The sequence below is a fragment of the Panthera uncia genome (genome assembly GCF_023721935.1).
Source record: "Panthera uncia isolate 11264 chromosome A3 unlocalized genomic scaffold, Puncia_PCG_1.0 HiC_scaffold_11, whole genome shotgun sequence".
Lineage (NCBI taxonomy): Eukaryota > Metazoa > Chordata > Mammalia > Carnivora > Felidae > Panthera > Panthera uncia.
This window is the reverse complement of record NW_026057578.1, coordinates 88,182,025-88,201,140: the sequence shown is the minus strand read 5'-3', so window position 1 is coordinate 88,201,140 and position 19,116 is coordinate 88,182,025. Positions and strand designations below refer to the sequence as shown.

The 19,116-nt window shown below is 44.8% G+C and overlaps 1 protein-coding gene across 3 annotated transcripts in view; it reads left to right on the top strand.

Moving 5' to 3' along the window:
- Positions 1 to 3,478: 3,478 nt before the first annotated feature.
- SLC4A5 (solute carrier family 4 member 5) overlaps positions 3,479 to 19,116 on the top strand; it is a 106,386-nt gene continuing 90,748 nt past the window's right edge. The window contains exons 1-2 of one of the 3 annotated variants that reach the window (XM_049651734.1): positions 3,479 to 3,618; positions 14,617 to 14,798. In XM_049651734.1, the coding sequence (XP_049507691.1) occupies positions 14,759 to 14,798 (40 nt within the window). In that variant the 5' untranslated portion in view covers positions 3,479 to 3,618; positions 14,617 to 14,758. Of the gene's footprint in view, positions 3,619 to 14,616; positions 14,799 to 16,894; positions 17,248 to 19,116 lie in introns of those variants that run through there. The other 2 variants (XM_049651735.1, XM_049651733.1) reach the window with 2 other exon arrangements.

Below are 19,116 nucleotides of genomic sequence, written 5' to 3'. Positions count from 1 at the left end.
TTAGGTAGAGTAGGAAACCCTGCAGCTCTGAGACAGTGGGCATCGTGGCAGCCAGTGGCAGTGGGGACACTTTGGGCGTGTGCCCCACAGTCCACCCTGCCTGTCCCTTTGTTCACACACAGCAATCGAATGGCTGTTTTTCTACAACAAGGCAGAAAGGCTCTCAAAGTAAATAATAACTCTTGGAATAACGTTTTTTTTGTTTTAAGCCAAAAAAATGTAAATAAGAATGTGCATTGGTTGACAGTGAAGGTGGCATTAGAGCTGGACAGAGGAACAGTCAAGTGCTCCAGGGAACTCTCGGTGGACACTGGATACAAGCAGGACAGCACTCTGCTGCCAGGGCAGTTCCCTCCCCATTTCTTTTATCTGGAAGGATCCTCAGCCTGCAAACCTGTCCCCTTTGTGCATCCTGGAGGGAAAGCTATCTGCCCATACCTTCCTGTCCCCTCACTAACCCAGGGTGAACCTCACCCTCTAATTCCTGCATGAAGTGAAAAACAAAAACTAAAATATCTGAACTAAATATCCAAATGATTTAAACAAAACCTGGGTGGGTGGAAACCAAAGGGTTTCAGTAGAATGCTTGGTGGTAACAGCCCAACAGGCCTTAGCCCCTCTGCTACCATCCACTCTGAGTCCGATCACTCCATTCTTGCACAAAGTCCCATTTCCCATTCCTTTGAGCTCAGACACATTTGCTGATATTTATGTCTCTCCCTAGAATGGCCCAAACCTTTTCCTCCCCAAACTTACTGTGTATGAGGGAAACTGCATTCTTCTACCAGTTAGGTCTTTATTTTTACAGCTTCTTCCCTCTGCCTCATATACACCCTTGTTCTGCTGTTCCAAATCCCACCCCTACCCTTTCCCCTCACTGTCCTTCTGAGGCCATTTTCTCCATGAAGTGTTTCTTTAACACACAGGGCCTAAGCTAGGGCCTGGGCCCTCCGAGGCAAGCAACGATCATTTGTGAAATGAGTCAGTCCTCCAAACACATATGATTTTTTTCTTACTGAAACCCTCCTTCCCTTTGTGCTTTTTTTATGGGGCCTTGCACTTTTCTGCTTGTGCTTTTGTCTAATTTCTGATGTGCTAGAGACTCCATGAGGCTGGAGACCGTACCTTCTGGGCCAGGGTATCCTGATGGCCCCAAGATGGAGGGGTCCCCTGGCTTGTTGTCCTTTCAGAGCTAAAACCAGGAAAGTGTCAGACAAAACAAGCTGAATATGTTATCCTAGTCTTGCTAGTCTTTGATTCCATGGATTGTGGAAAGAAACTAGGATGTAGGGTTAATATTATGGCTCAGACATGGTCTCCAAAACATATGCCCATATGTCTGCTACATGTGTGGCTTTTCCATTGGGGGAAACCTCAGTGAGCTGGGAATAGAGGGAGGACTTTATACCAGAAGATAAAATTCCTATCTGAAAGAGAAGGTAAACCCTGAAATATGGGTCTGAAGACCTTCAGTAAATCTACAATAGGGCCTGAGTAAGAAGAGGGGTGGAGTTCATTTTTTAATGGAGCTTCCAACCCCGGCTCTTCCTCCTATATCTATGATTCCATGGGCTACTATTACACTCTCTGAGGCTCAGTTTCCATATCTGCAAGATTTCATCTGGGGATGAAAATCCTTACCTGGCAGGACTATTGAGAGTTAAATAAGGGAAGGTGTATGTGTCACCAGGCCCAACACTTGGTGTCTAGAGATGCCTAAGCACTGGAGATTTCAGCATGCTCCTCTTCCTCGCCCCTCCTGTGTGCTAACCCTCCAACCCTGTGTGCCCCCACCCAAACCCTGTGTACCCACACCCCCACCCTATGTACCCACACCCAACCCTATGTGCCCACATCCCAACCCTGTGTACTCATACCCCAATCCTGTGTACACACACCCCCAACCCACACCCCCAACACTGTGTGCTCACTGCCCAACCCTGTGTGCCCACACCACAACCCTGTATTCACCCCCCACACTGTGTGCCCATACCCCCCAACCCTGTGTGCTCATACCCCCCACCCCTGGGTGTCTACACCCCAACCCTATGTACACACACACCCTAATGCTGTGTGCTCACTGCCCAACCCTGTGCCCACACCCTAACCCTGTGTACACACCCCGATACCATATGTTCACACCCCCCCGACCCTGTGTGCCCACACCCCCTGACCCTGTGTGCCCACCCCCAACCCTGTGTGCCCACACCCCCAACCCTGTGTACATGCCCCCAACGCTGTGTGCCCACACCCTAACTCTGTGTACACACCCCAATACCATATGCTCACACCCCCCGACCCTGTGTGCCCACCCCCAACCCTGTGTGCCAGCACCCCAACCCTGTGTATACCCCCAACACTATGTGCCTGCACCCCCAACCTTGTGTACACACCCACCAACCCTGTGTGCCTGCACCCCAACCATGTGTACACAAACCACCAACTCTGTGTGCCTGCACCCCCCCAATACTGTATGCCCACATCCCCATTGCTGTGTGCCCACACCCAACAACCCTGTGTACACACGCCCAAGCCCTGTGTTCACACCCCCAACCCTGGATGCCCACACCCCCAACCTGCTGTGTCTGTATCTGAACCCTGTGTGCCCACACCCCAACCATGTGTACACACCCCCAACCCTGTGTTCACACCCCTCGACCCTGTGTACACCCCCCCCAATCCTCTGTGTCCACACTCCCAACCCTGTGTGCCCACCCCCAACCTTGTGTGCACACCCGCCCAACCCTGTGTGTCCACACCCTGAACCCTGTATACACACCCCAACCTTGTGTGCCTGCATCCCCCCAACACTGTGTGCCCACCTCCAACCCTGTGTGCCCACATCCCCCAACACTGTGTCCCCATACCCCCCAACCCTGTGTGTCCACCCCTCAACACCATGTGCCCTCACTCCAACACTGTGACCCTCTCCCACACCATGTGCATGCCCCCACTACCGCTTCTTTTCCCTCACTTCCCACTCACTGTCTTGTCCTCTTCCCACCGATTGCTCCCTCAGTATATCTTTCCTACTTAAAATGAGGGCAAAAATCAGCACAAAACAGAAAATCACAAAGTACACCTTTTTCTTGTAAGGTTTGATTTGCTCAAATGCCTTCTTCATTTCTCTTGTTCATATCTTTCTCTGAAGAGTCAGGAATTGTGGTTTGCAGAGCTGGAGGGGCTGTGGGATATGGAACGTTCTCCTTAGCTTCAGGCCTCTGAAGGGAAGAGGCAAAAGATCTGCCATTTTCCCAGAGGATTATCTCTTTTAGAGGAGCTGATTCTCTTGGGGTAAATGCCTGAGCAGGCTCATTGTGCTTGGGCAAGCTAAACTGTCAACAATAAACCTCCCTAGGACACGCTGATTAGATAAACCAATAAGAATTACAGAAAACACAGACATTAGATTAAAAAACTTAAAATGAGTGTTACTTTTACAGTGTCTGTGAATAGACAAAGACTTTTGTTCTAAAATAGTTAGCTTGTGAGGCAATAGAGGAGGGACTACGTTAGTAGCAGAGGCAGAAAGAAGGAGAGGTGGGTGGGTTCCAACTGCAAGGCCAACCCTAAAGGATTGGATTCAAGGGCCCCAGAGCAACAGGCCAGTGCACCTGGGTGAGTAGAGTGGATTTTAAATATATGGAGTTACCAGCTTGACTGTAGGTTCTGTTTTTGGGACGTGAATGAATGAACCCAGTAGAATAGGCAGGAATCTCCAAGCCCACAGAAGGTCAAGTGAGAATTTTGCTGCTTTTTGCTAAAGGCCTGTGCAAGATTTAGAGAGCAAAGATAAGGAACAGCCTGATGTTCAAGTTAATTTTTAACTATTTCAACATAGCGAAAGACAAGTCAGATAATGACCAGGTTGTCCTGTGGTAGTGCTGCTATTCTGTGTTTCCCTGTCCCCACCTTTGGAGAGGGGAGTGTCCATGCGCGTGTGCATCTGTGTGAGGTCAGACCTGCACTGAGGGGCTGAGATCTAGATCTAGTCATATCCTTTGCATGGAGCTCCAACTACCCTTCTCAAATCCATGCTTTTCAGCCATGGAAGTCACAATGGTTGGTCCTGTGTTTACTTCAAGCTTCTTCCAATTCAATAAGAGTTATTTTCAGCATCTTCTTGGAGGTTCCTAAGAGTCCAGGAAACATGAGACTTGTATAAAAATCCCCACATCAACTAAGCGTTCCCACCCGAAGGAGGCATCCTTTGCCAAGGATCTGCTTCTTGGGCTCTAGGGAATCAGAGGCAGGTGATAAATGAGAAACCAGGGAGCCGGTCCTCATCTGTCTTCCTAGATGTAACAGACTGTGCAGTCTTGCAGGACTCCTGGGGATCCATGTGTATCCAAGAAAGGGTCACCCAGCCCTTGATGAAATCCTAACTTAGAAATCTTGAGCCCTTAGCTTTGTGGGCTTCTGTCCCTGAGAAAGGGTATTTTTATTCTACTGGGATTTGGGACTGAGCTGTGAGTTAATGAGCTGAGGAATGTTCTCAGGAACATCCTAAAAACCCCACCAACTATGCTCTTTCTTCCCCTAAACTCCCTAGCTTATTTTGGGTTGCTCAGTCTGAGGAGAGCCATCTTTCCCCATCCACTGAGGGTGTTCTGTAACTGGCTGTTGCTTGACTGAATGCCTGACCATCCTCCCTTCAGCCAGGTTCATCTCAGGGAGGCAGTAATCAGGCACTTAGACCTCTTAATGGAGATACTCAAATATCTTCTCTTTTACCTCCCTGCTCTGTGACCATTGATGGAGGCCATGCCAACAAAAGAGGTAACTCAGGATGAGTGAGGTGGTCACATGAAATGGATGGCAGAGTGTATTCTCCAATGTTACCATCCCCAAACCAGAATCAGCTGGTCTTTGGTTTCCTTTTCATAACCTTCATCTGTAGAAAATTTTGTTTCTTGAGCTACTTGAGATCTACTACTTCCTTATTTAAAGAGTTGGGCTCTGTGCTTCTTCAGCTAATTTATTATCTCAGAAGTACATAACTTGGATCATTTTATATAATCTTGAAGACAGGAGCCCTTTAGGATTCCTTACTCAAAAATGAGTTCAGCTCAGTTCCAGGCCTAATGGGGCTCTTGCATTGTTCACTCATGGTATCACAGGGCATGCGCTGGGTCTGATCACACCTTCCTCTTGTGTCTTAGCCTTCTCCTTAATTCAGAACAAGAGCAGCCTGAACAGAGAAACAGAACATGATCATCCACACCGACTTCATCTCTGTGCCTTTTACTCTAAGTCTGGGTAACCCGCAACATCATTTTATATCAGAATTCCTTGAACACAGGCTCTGTCTTTAAGAAGAGTCAGTTCAACTCAGCCAGGACTTGTTATTCACCTGCTCTGTGCCAGGCTTGGTGTAAGTACACTAATGGCCTGGTGTGGACTCACTGGGAATAATCCCTCTTGGTCAGCAGTGCAGTCAACAGCCATTTCAGTGCCTACTGTGTACACACAAGGCACTTTGCTGGGTTGTGGTGGCAATATAAGGATAAATAGCACAGGGGCCCTGCCCTCTGAGAGCTTATGATCTAGTGGGAGATGCAAGATCTATGCATGTTAAGTAACAGTTGAAGATAACATTGTGTAACTGTTCCCTTAAATAAGCATGTCTCATGGGGTAAAATCAGAAAGTAACCTAGTTTTCACCTCTTATTGCTCCTTTAATTTATTCTGGGTGGCTAGATCTTGCTCTGCCCCTGGATGAAATTTAGACAAGTCACATGATTGTTCTGGTCACACTTGGTCTCAGTCTCATTTCAGAAATTATAATGTTGATCCCAATGATAATCCACACTTCAATCTCAATTCAAAACTGAGGCCTCCATTTGCAGCAATGTGGATGGAACTGGAGGGTAATGCTAAGTGAAATAAGTCAGTCAGAGAAAGATACCATATGTTTTCACTCATATGTGGATCTTGAGAAGCTTAACAGAAGACCATGGGGGAGGGGAAGGGAAAAAAAGAATTACAGAGAGGGAGGGAGGGAAACCATAAGAGACTCTTGGATACTGAGAACAAACTGAGGGTTGATGGGGGTGGGGGTGAGGGGAGAGTGGGTGATGGGCATTGAGGAGGGCGCTTGTTGGGATGAGCACTGGGTGTTTTTGGAAACCAATTTGACAATAAATATATTAAAAATAAATACATACATATACACATACATACCGAGGCCTCTTCCCATCCCAACCTGGTGCTGCTGAAGAAGAGAAGCTTATAGTGGTTGGTGGTCTGGATGGAAAGTCCTGGTTTCTACTTTCCTCACTTATTTAACTATGAGGGTCTGCAAATGCTTGAGGGTTGTTTCCCAGGGAGGGAGAAAAGATGAGAGGAGTAAGAAAATTCTCTCTACTCATGTCTGATATCCAGCCTCCTCAGGGTCCTCAGCGGGGATGTGGCAATTCTTTTACACATCCCTGGTCTGACCCCTTGAAGGTCAACCTTTCTACTAACCTCAAAATCCACCCACAAGCTACATACTCCTGCCTCTCACCTCCTTCCTCATGGAGAAAGTCTGTGTGGTCAGGTGGGAATTACCTCTTCTTCTGCTCTTGCCCTTCATCTCTTCCCTTCCTGTCTCTTCCCTATCTTGGATGAAGTTGCCCTCTTCCCCTGATCCTACTTCAGCCTTTCACCTCCGCTCTGTATCAGGGATCCCCCAGAAGCCAGTCAGCATGGCAGGTTCACCTGGCATGGTGAAAGACAGGGTTTGGAGACCTGGGTCATTTTCCAGATAGGGCTTATTCTTTGTGGTGGCCCATACAGTACAACACCTTCTAATCCATTTCTATATCTAACAGAACTCTAATCAAAGTAAAAAAAAGGACTATTTAATTTTTTAGTGTTTGTTTATTTTTGAGAGAGAGTGAGAGAGAGCACGAGCCAGGGAAGGGCAGAGAGAGAGGGGGGGACAGAAGATGTGAAGCAGGCTCTGTGCTGACAGCAGAGAGCATGATGTGGGGCTCAAACCCATGAACCATGAGATCATGACCTGAGCCAAAGTCAGATGCTTAACCGACTACTGAGCCACCCGGGTACCCCTAAAAAGGGACTATTTTTAAAAAGTGTTTAAGGGGCACCTGGGTGGCTCGGTCGGTTAAGCGTCTGACTTCCGCTCAGGTCACGATCTCGCGGTCCGTGAGTTCGAGCCCCGCGTCGGGCTCTGGGCTGATGGCTCAGAGCCTGGAGCCTGCTTCTGATTCTGTATCCCTCTCTCTCTGCCCTTCCCCCGTTCATGCTCTGTCTCTCTCTGTCTCAAAAATAAATGTTAAAAAAAAAATTAAAAAATGTAAAAAGTGTTTAAAATTATATTTTATTTAAAATTATATTAAAACTAATTTTTTTGTGGTAAAGTATATATAACATAAAATTACCATTTTAACCATTTTTGAGTATACACATTTAATAGCTTAAAGTATATTCCCATTATTGTAAAATCACCATCACCACCATCTGAATCAAGAACTTTTTCATTTTCCCTAACTGAAACTCTATACCCATTACACAGTGACTCCCCAATCCCTGTTTCCCCAGCCCCAGATCTACTATTCTGCTTTCTGTCTCTGTGAATTTGGCTGTTCTAGGTACCTCATATAGGTGTAATCATACAGTATTTATCTTTTTGTGTCTGGCTTATTTCACTTAGCAAAATGTTCTCAAGTTTCAGCCATGTTGTAGCATGTGTCAGAATTTCCTTCCTTTTATTTTTAAAAATTTTTTTGAAGATTTTATTTTTACATAATTTCAACACCCAACATGAGGCACGAACTTACAACCCTGAGATCAAGAGTCACATGCTCCACCAACTAAGCCAGCCAGGCACCCCTCCTTCCTTTTAAAGGCTAAATAATATTATATTGTATGGATATGCCACATTTTATTTTTCTATTCATCTATAGATGAACATTTGGGTTGTTTCCACCTTTTGCCTATTGTGAGTAATGAATGTTAGAGTAGAGTACTAGCACCTGTTTGAGTCCCTGCTTTCAACTCTTTATCCAGAAATGGAATTTATTTGTTTTTTAATAGAAAATACATCTCTATGGTGGACAATATAAAAGGTACAAGTGGTTGTACAGTGGCCCCTGAGCACCTGCCTCCCGGTTCTGCTCCCAGGAATCTTCACTGAACCCAGGTTCTTGTGAATTCTTCCCTGGAGAGACTTTTGCAGCCATAGGCATGCCTGCCCCACACAAAAATGGTGGTAAACCATAAGCACCCTTCTAAACCTTGCTTTATTCCCCCCACCTAACAATAATATTTCTAAAAGATCATTTCATAGCAATGTTTAAAGAGTATTCACTGTATTTTTTTAAGAGAGAGAGAGCGCACACAACGAAGGGAGAGGGGCAGAGGGATAGAGAGAGAATCTTAAGCAGGCAGCGCACACAAAGTGGGGCTTGATGCAGGGCTCGACATGGGGCTCAATCTCACAACTGTGAGATCATGACCTGAGTCAAAATCAAGAGTCTGACCCTTAATCAACTGAGCCACCCAGGTGCTCCATTAGTATGCACTCTATTTAAAAGCTTCGTGGTTTTCCATGTACAAAACTTTTTTTTTTAAATCAGTCTCCTATTGATGTATATTTAGGTTGTTTCCAGTGCTTTGCTGCCACAAACAATGCTGTAATAATAACAGCCAGAATTTACTGAGCATTTACTATGTACCAGGCCCTCTTTAAAATCCTTTCCATATATTATATCATTTAATCCCCATGGTAATCCTCTGACATAAATGCAGAAAGGTGGGTAACTGCTCCAAAGTACACATATGTCTTTACCCACTGGTGAGACTATATCCGTAAGATAAATTTCTAGACAAAGAGTTGCTGCTACCCAAAGGTATGTACATTTTAAAGTTTTATAAATATTGCCAAAGTGGCTTCAGAGAGCCTGTGCCTAACTGCAGAATCACCAGCCATTGTGTGGAAGAGGGCCCATCTCCTTCCACTATTGCAGTTGTGAAACCTTTTAATATTTGCAGATCCGAAAGGTAAAAAAATGGTATTTCACTGTGACTGCCACTCTAGTTTGCTTCTTTTTTAAAAAATAAGGTTGAGCATCCTTTCAAATGTTTAAAGACCACTTGTTTTACAAATGAGGTTTTAAAAACTTGACAAAATGGAGCCACTTGGGTGGTTCAGTCAGTTAAGCACTGGACTTTGGCTCAGGTCATGATCTCACAGTTAATTCATGAGTTTGAGCCCCACATCAGACTCTGTGCTGTCAGTGCAGAGCCTTCTTGGGATTCTCCCTCTCTTCTCCCTCTCTTTCTCTCTCTCTCTAAGTAAATAGACTTAAAAAAATCTTGACAAGTGATTCCACAGTTTATCTAGAAGAATCTGTGGGCAAGGTAGCCTGGGTTCCTTAAAATTTCCATTTCCCTCTATGTTTTTCTGAATAGGTATAATCACAATATTATAATATAATGTAATCACAAGATTATATTATATAATCACAATGATTATTATATAATCACAAGAATATATTATAATCACAATATTATAATATAATATAATCACAAGGTTCAAAATTTAATAGGAGTAAAATGGTATAGAGTAGACAACCCTCCTTACAAGTCTCTTACTAGCTGCCCAGTTCCTATCCCTAAATGCAATCTGGGTTCTATTTCTTGTCTCCTCCTATGGACATAACGTGGGCCATGCTGTTACCCTGAGCTGTTTCGTGTCTGAAATACTAAGTTCCAACATCCACTCCAATCCCACCAGTGTCCTCTTAACTCCACACAGTACCTGACCTACAACCTCACCAAGACTCCTCTTGTGAGGCATCATCTGCCCCTTCCATTCGCATCCAGGCGAGATTCTCTGCCCCTCTGGAGCTTCACTTTATTGCCCACTGGCCTCTAGTCCCCCCAGCCTGGAAGTCTTTTCTGTTTCACATCACCTAGCTGACAGTTGCTCATCCACAGGATTGCTTGAATTTTAAAATCTTAACAGAGTAACCACGTAACTGATTGCCCAAACCGGAATCCTTTTTGAGAATGAAAAGGGGGCACTACTAACAGTGAAGCCAAGACAAGTGGGCAGATGGTGACTGTCCAAGGCAAATTGGGATGCAAGTTTCAACCCTAGTTTTAAGGACAATCACATTTAATTTCAGGGCAGAGATGAATGTGCTGAGTCCAACAAATGAATACATTGCTGGCTTTGTCCACTGCCCAAGATTCTCCTCCAAATTGAAAACATTTTTAATAGCACATTTCTCCAAATCTATCCTTTGTAATATCAGTTTCAGCCCCTAAACTGAAGTGTATTAGACACAGTTTATTTTCTAACATTCTTCGCATATATCTTGAGCCCCCATTTTAAAAAAGGTGCTGACACTTAAATTTCTGTTGGTTCCAGTTTCCCTTTTGGGGTTGGAATGGGGTGGGGTGCTGGACTCTGAGGGAACTACTTAGGCCCCTACAATTGATGTCATCTGTCCTTGTCCCATCTAGTCCTAAGCCCGTCCCCCAGGCCAGTTTAGCCATTTACCGGCTGTGTAAACTCAGACAAATTACTTTATCCTCTCAGAGCTTAAATTTCCTTATCTGTAAATGAGGGTAACAGTAGTTCATGTTAATTAAATGCTTAGCACTTGACAGGTGCTGTTCCAAATTACCTCATTTGATCCTAAGCCTAAATTCATGAGATACATACTGTTATTCCCATTTTACAGATGAGAAAACCAAATCTCAGGGTTATAACTATCCTGCCCAAAGTCATGTGATCTCCTGCTGTTAACCACTGCCCAACCCTTTCTTTCATAAACAGTAATGATCACATAGGGTTATTGGAGGATTAACTGAGGTAATTTTGTAAAGTTCTCAGCCCAAATCCTGGCACATAGTAAAAGCTTAATAAATTCTAAGCTAATGTTTTAACCATGATTTTTTGGTTGTTTTCATCCAAAATGCCATTGGAATTGTATTTAAAAGATATATAAATTTGGAGCGCCTGGGTGGCTCAGTTGGTTAAGGGTCTGACTTCTGATTTTGGCTCAGGTCATAATTTCACAGTTCGGTTCATGAGATTGAGTCTCACATCAGGCTCTGCACTGACAGCATGGAACCTGCTTAGGATTCTCTCTCTCTCTCTCTCTCTCTCTCTCTCTCTGCCCCTCCCTTGCTTGCATTCACTCCCTCTCTCAAAAGAAATAAACATTTTTTTAAATGTATATAAATTTATGAATATTTAACATGTTTGCTCTATTGGGCTTTCCCATTCTGAAATATGTTACCTTATTTTATGTTTCTTAGCAAAATTTTATCATGCATTCTCCTATAAGACATGCATTTCTAGGCAAGTTTATTTCTAGATGTTTTAGGAGTTTTGTCACTATTGAAAATGAAATCTTTCCATCAGACAGTATGGGTGTGCCCAGATTCTTGTTAATGAATCACCCCCCAGGGGCCCTGAGAGGAGTGGCTTTCCCTCTCATTTTAGGCTGACAACGTGAAGGCCACTTGACCCACATGGTGACACACAGTCCGACAGGGAATGAGGCACAGGCTGAGGAACGGCTTTCCATGGGGGCTTAGGTTGGCTGACAGATCACTGTCCTCTGTCTCCAGAAGTACAGCCTGGGGGAAGGGAGAAGTGGTTTTGCTCTGGGTCTCTCCTGGAGTCTGAGGGATGAATTCCCAGGTACCTGCCTTTCCTCTGTGGCCTCAGTGATTCCTAACTGAGTTTGTCAAATGATGGCTCCCACGGCAGCTTTGTCAAGGGCCAAGCTTGCCACCTTGGGAGTGTGGCTTGCTTAAGAAAAGGGATTGCTCATTTTTCTATGGTGAGTAAGTCATCTGTGGAGTCCCTAACAGTCCTCTTTGGCCAGCCTTCACCCAGAGCCTTCAGAGGGCAGCAGAGAGCAGATGCAGAGGTTCCTGGCCTGCAGAGGGATTTTGGTTCCCAGGGAAGTAACAATGACTGCTCCGTTCCTGCAAATGGCCAGGAATACCACTCCCCACCTCCTCAGAATAGGCATATTGTGAACTTCCTGGGAATGTGTTAATTATTACTGGTTGATACTGTGTTCTGTGGGCCAGACACTGACCTAAGATTTTATATATATATATATATATATATATATATATATATATATATATATATTCAGTCAGTTCTCATAACAACCACTGGGGTAGATACAATTAATATTTCCATTTTTCAGTTGAGGAAATTGAAGGGAAAAAAAGATATGCAACTTGCTCAACATCCCATAGTTTGTGGAGCCAGGATTTGAACCAACCATCTATAAGCTATTATGGGTGTCAGGGATGCCTCAGTGAACAAGACAAAGTCCCTGCCATGTTAGAGGATAGACAATAATGAATGAATAAACAAACATATAATGTGGTTTTGGATAGAAATTCCATATGGACCAATAAGGCAGAGTTAAAGAAAGGGGTATTTTAGATAGGCTGGTCAGGAAGGACCTTCCTGGGTAGATAACATTTGACCAGAAAGCTGAATACACGAGAGAGCTGAAGGTTGGGGAAACACTAAATGCAAAGGTCCTGAGGTGGGAATGAGCTTAGGATGTTAGAGGAACAGCAGGATGTGCAGTGTGTTTGGTGCAGAGTGAGCTGAGGTCTGTGCTGTTGCTGGCCAAGGCCACAGCAGTGATTGGAGGTAGATGGAGATGAAGTAGGGAGAGAACCCATCCATTGTATAACCTGAGCCTGGCTTCCTCAGGCTTCTCAGCTTCCCTGTAAGCTATCTCTCATCTTTTTTTTTTGCCTTCCTGACTACAGTATTGACATCCCACAGTATGTTCCCTCCTCACCCTGGATACAGTTCAAAAGCAGCTAAAGTGGACAAGAATCTGGGGCAGCCAGTCTTGTACCACCCACCAAAGCTTCACACAAACAATCTGAGAGAAAAAATCTCACATACTGGCATGAGGCTTGCCCAGCTTGTGGAAAGCCTCTTGTGGGTCCCCAAATAACTCCTTACTCCCACCAACACAAGGGTAGGAAGCTCGCTTTTCCTTCATGAGACTTCACCCCCTATGCCAGCACCCTATGTCAAACCTGCCTACACCCTACTATATGTGAAACCCAGGTGGGGTTCAGATGGTATATAGCCAGAAGATGGAAGGGAATCTTTCCCTCTAAATTAACCACCCCTGTCTGCTGGGTTTCTAAAGGAAAGGGAGACCCAGAGGTCAAAAGCTGCAAATTACTAAGAATCTTTGCCCCTCCTCCCTCCCTCATAAGCATCCTGGTGATTGAGGTGGGCCCATGTGAAGTGTTCTTTTGGCCTGGGTCACAGGCATCCTGGTTTCTAGAACCAGAGGGGGCTGAACAGTCTAATCCAGGATTTCTCAACCTTGGCACTATTGACAGTTTGGGCCAGCTCATTGTTTGTTGTGGAGGTGTCTTGTACATTGTAGGATGTTAGCAGCATCCCTTGCCTGTACCCACTAGAGGCCAGTAGAGCTCTCATCCCAGTGTTATGTTACAACCAGAAATGTCTCCAGACATTGCCAAATGTTCCCAGGGGTGACGGGACACCTCTGACTAAGAACCCACTGGGTCCAATCTCTTCCCTTTCTCCTAAGCCAATGCATGGGTCTCAGCTGTTACCTCTCTGGTGGTGAGGGAGGACTGAAAACCCTCAAGCATTTGTCTCAATGCATAATGCCAGCTGGGAAAACCAGTCTTCTTGGCAGAGGCCAGAGGTAAGGAAGAGGAGAGAAATGGGATGGGCAGATCTTCTTTCAACATTTTTCACTCACAAAACTGAACCATGGGGAAGGGCAGGGGTCCAGTTGGCTATAGGTACCACTGGACTAGGTCCTCTCTCTCTCTCTCTCCATTTGGTCTCCTTAGTGTCTCTCTCTCTCTCTCTCTCTCTCTGTCTCTCTCTGTCTCTTTCTCTCTCTCTGTCTCTGTCTCTCTCTCTCTCTGTCACACACACACACACACACACACACACACACACACTCTTCTACCACTCTGTGTCTTGGCTCTGTTCTCTCTCCCTGAAGACAGGCTTTCTCCAGAGATAAAAGAGAGCTCAGTGCAGGAGAAGAAGGGTAGCAGGTGGGTTGACAAAGACCAAAAGATTGGCAGGACAGGAACAAGAGATTTTGGGTATCAATGAGGTAAGAGTGAAGTCATTCATCATGGGGTCCAGGTCAGAGTGGGGGTAAATGAAGCCATGCACAGCTGGTGGAAGGGGAGAAGAGGAAGATGTGTGGATACTAGAGGTCTTCATCAGGTTGAAAAGCAGAAAGGAAGAGAGGAGGAGATTGGAGCTGTCCGCTAGAGTCTCAATCTTCCGCCCAGCCTCACAAATATTTGTTCTGCTTCAGAGACAGGCTTGTAGAATCACAGGATGATAGAGCTTGAAGGAAATTTAGGGACCCTTTAGTCCAATCAACTCCATGGAGGCTCTTTCATTAGTTCATCAGCATTGGAATTTGAGAATGATACTTGTTTACAATCTTTCCCTCTATGCTTGGCATCAAATGAGAAATAAGATATAGAAGTCACATAGGTACAAATCAAAATAACTTTGTAACAAGTAAAGCTGATTAGAGAATTTGGTTTAGAATGTACAACCACAGTCACACTTCCCAATTTCCCCCCCAGAATTAAACCTGTGTACCCAGCACTGGAAGACTCCCTACCTACACAGTGAGAATCTGCACTGGAGGTTTCCTGTGAAGAGAGGAGGAGAGGAGCACAGCCTGGACTTGCTCTGAAGCAGGCAGTTCTCAGAAGGATCTGAGTCATGGCACAAACCCATTCATTCTCCCAATCACCTCCTCTAGGTAAGAGTGAGTAGGAGGCAGAGAGGTAAGTGAAAAGGACCCTTAGCAAGACTTCAGAAAGGACAGAAGCTACTACTTTATAAGGAAGGGTACGGGGCTTAGAGGGAGATGGAGGGGTTCCCCTAACAAGATATCATGTCTTAAGTGCAAACTCGGCTTCGAGAAAACTGGAGCCCAGAGAGGTGAGGTGATTATCTTAAGACTACACAGCTTTGGGGACAGAAGGAGGTTCTTCAGACTTCTCATGCCAAGGCCTTACCATCTCACGCTTGTAATTGCAGCAGGTCCGCTTCATCCAGCGTCCTCCACGTAATAGTCAGTAACAAGAATCTCCTGCTCTATCATTCAGAAGCCTTCTTGCCCCTTTCTCCATCACCACCACTCCCTCCACCACCTCCATCTACCCCTCATCACCTCCATCTACCCCTCTACGACCTCCATGGGCATCTCATCACCTCCATCGTCACCTCCACCACCTCCATTCATGCCCAACTACCATACTGCCAATTCTACCATTCCACCTACCACTTCTCTCTTTACCATTTCCACCATCATTACTACCATCCCCTTTTTGGTTAGCAGGAAGCCAGCACAGACCACTTGGGTGGAGAGGCAGAGGTGAGCTAGAAGGCTACTCACATGGCTGTGGTCTTGAGATGTCTTCGGGGTCTTTGAGATCAAATATCTCTTCAGCTTTTGATGTCCCCAGTCCCTCCAAAAATATCATCTTGGAGTGTTTTAAGAAGATTGTGATAGAGATACATAAACATAACTGCACACATTTAAACTCTTTGACCACAAGTATAAACTGCCACAGTTTCTTGTCATGCCCTAATCTGATAGCTACAGATTTAGGCACCTGCAATGTGATAAGATTCATTACTGGCATCTCAGTAGTCCTCAAAGCTCTAATGACCTAAAGGCTGAAGATATTCAAGTAAGCTGTAATTTGGTGCCAGCCAGCCGGGGTCCCCCCAGTATATAATACAAAACCAGTATGTAATAAAAACCCAGGCCTCTGCAGGCTCCAGGAAGGGCTGCCACCAATCTGTGCAATGGGTGGCCCTGGGCAGGGGTGGGGGTGGGGGGGGGGTGGCTAGATCACCTGTAAAGTCTCTTCCAGCTCTAACATCCCTCTGAGACAGAATCCAAAAAGGACATGTGTATAAATCATGTAGGGAGATAAACAAGTATTTAAAAACCAGCGCTGAAACACAACACTGCCTTAAGAGGATCACTAAGTTAAAATCCAAGAAGAAATTTAGAGCAAAGTTGTCCGCCTATGATTATGGCCAGCTCTGTTTAGACTCTGCACGACCCTGGTATGTCAGCTAAGCAGGCATCAGTCCCTTCCCCTGCAGGAGTGTCCCTTCCCCCACCCTGGTCACATGGCTGACCGCCACTGAGCCCCACAAGTCAATCTCCAATGCCCCAAATACTGTTCAGCCTGGAAATCACAGAGCGTCCCTCTTGCCACCTAACAGCAACAGAGCAAGTGACTCTGGTCTTCCTGAGATTTGGATCCTGGTTTCCAGTGCTAAGATCGTGAAGGTAAGTTTGCAGCTTGGAGTTTCAGAGATAGTAGACAAGACTATGCAGATAAGGGAAAATATGCTTTATAATATGAACATAGAGTATTTGAGAGTGAGCTTCACACACACTGAGACAGAGAATACCATGAAAGCTGAATAAATCATCCAAATGAGCATTGTATATTTGCCTTTTCTTTAAAAAATTATACTGTATTAGTCACCCTGGTGCCTTGATTTCACTCCAAATTAACCAAAATGACATGAAGAGTCACTCTCTCTTCACACCATGGTGACTTAGTTCATTGTTGTTCTCATCTGATGGAACTGGGAATCTTTTTCTTCTAGGCAATGCAAATTTCTGTTGCCTTTGCCAAATTTACAAGGTTGGCTGAAATTTTTATGAAGTAAGCAAAAAGCCTGAGACCCACTTCTTCCCCAGAAAGCTATGGGAAAATAGATTATATCTGTTGATATAACCTCTCAGGATAGAAAGTAAATAATGGCTAGCCTCTTTCATTACACATTTCTGTTGTTTGGTTTGGAAACTGTACCTGGTCTTGTTGCTAGTGGTTAGCTTGGGGATACTTTGCTTGTTTTCCCTTCCTCTTCTGGGGCATTCATGGGTGAGGTCTGCAGGGCCCAGAGGCAACGAATAAGCTACCGGTTGGGAGGGTGGCCTTTCTCTAGCTTCTGAGCTTAGTTTTTAAAGCCCAGCATGACCCTGTGTCATTCTTGTCAATTCAGTTCACAAAATAATCTCAGATGAGCCCTCGGGGAGGTCCTTTTTTTTGCAATTCTTTGGACTATCAGAAGAGTTCACTGGATATGGATGTTAGACTGGCCCCTGTTCTTAGATATAATTAGGTCAAATGGTTTAAAAGATGGGATGGTAGGAAAAATTCCCAAAAGACTGACTGGTAAGTGTGACACAGTCCTTTTTCTAATTAGTTCCCCCCGCCCTGAGATATGGATGTCTAATCTTGAGGATTTATTGCTATATTTTGCCCCTCTTCCCTAAGAAACTATTTTGTTCTGTTTGTTTTCAGTGTCTAGAACAAATACCTGGAACAAAGAGGATTTGTTGAGTTGAATTGATGTGCCTCTGTGGACAGAGTTAGGGGGTTTGGAGAGGTGGCAGTGTTAAATGTCAGGTGATTCAATTACCAGAGTTTTGATAGTCAAAATGTATTGCATACCCATGAGGTTGGCTGTATCACCACCTCCTTGCTGCTCTGGATAATAAGGCTGCTTGGGGAGGGACTCTGATTTCTGTTTCCTGGTGTTGTACTCTGGTGCTTAGCCTTGCAGGCTTAGGACATTGATTTTGTCAGTAGGGTTTGCATTCTCAGGGATCCAATATGGGATTCCAGGCTGGTGGCAGGGGCAGTAAAGTGGGAAAGAGAATTTGGTCTGATTCCTCACTGTAAAGCCATACTCACCCCAGGCTCTAAAGATGGATGGGAGAATAATGATGAGTGAGTCATGTTACCCAGTGGAGGGGCTGGTGTAGGAAAAACTGCTGCTGCAAGTTCTTTCATTTGCGACATGCCAGGGGCTGGTGTGTAACTAACACAATTCCTTTGGCAACATATTGCAGTGGCCGGTTGTACTGGTTAATATTCTAGGGATGTAAATAACTCAAATGGACTGAAGCTAGCTGAAGAGAAAAGAAGGGTTTATTATAAGGCCTTTGGGAGGTCTTGCAGATGGGAATTCAGCTAGACATCTGGATAGGCCTAGAACTCAGAAGTTGATGGCCTCTTCCAGACTCCCCTATCTCTCATGTCTTGACTTCTTTCTTTCCTCTCCTATCCCCTCTCTCCCTCCATTTTCTCCCTCCCTTTCTCTTTCCCTGCCTTCCTTCCTTCCTTGGGTTGGGGAATCAAAGAGAAGCGAATTTCAATTATAGCTCCACCATGCCTGGCCCTGTGACACAGGAAAAAAATTACTTAATTCTCTGAATCTCCATTTCTTTATCTGTAAAATGAGGGTGAAAATTATGCACTTCACTGAATTTTAGTCTGGATTAAATGAGATTATGAAAGCATTCAATTAATATGGATTATATAAAATGTGGAGATAGAAATTCTGTTTCAAGGGTTAGGTCACTTTTGGAAATTTTTCTGGTGAGCCATTGCTGCTGCTGATTAGAGTAGTAGTTTATTTAAACACTTTGCAAATGGCCAACATGCTGCTTGATTTGTTTCAAATGAATGGTTTCCTTTGAAGATGATCAGGGGCAGCCTGGATTCTTCTCCTACTTCTGCATACTCCTGGAAGGGAGCTTCTCTCAAGTTGTGAGGAGGTAGGAACCAGCACAGAGGAGGTGGGGAAAGAATGGTCTCAACTAGTGCAGAGCTGGGAGACGTGCATCTACTTGAATATGAACTACATTACATCTCCATGCTTCCATAGTTGTGTAAAGTTTTCACCTGCTCACATCCGTATTGCCATTTTGCATTCACTTTTGTTTGGTTTCCAATCTGAGAATCTATAGTACTTCAAATATGAAAGAATATGTTTTTAAACCATGCTGGAAAAGCCTCTTTCATTTGTATTAGTCAGGCCGGTTCAAAATCCACTGACTCCGGGAGTTACAAGTTATCAGTACTTCTGATATTGTTTCTCCACTTTTCTTGGATGCTTTCCTCCATGTGGCAAGCAAGATAGTAGCACCCAAGCTTGTCAGCTTCACAACACCAGCTCCAGAGCCAGAGCCAGAGCCAGAGCCAGAACAGTTAGTTTTTGGATGGACCAAGTGGAAATGTCCTGGGAAGAATTATGAT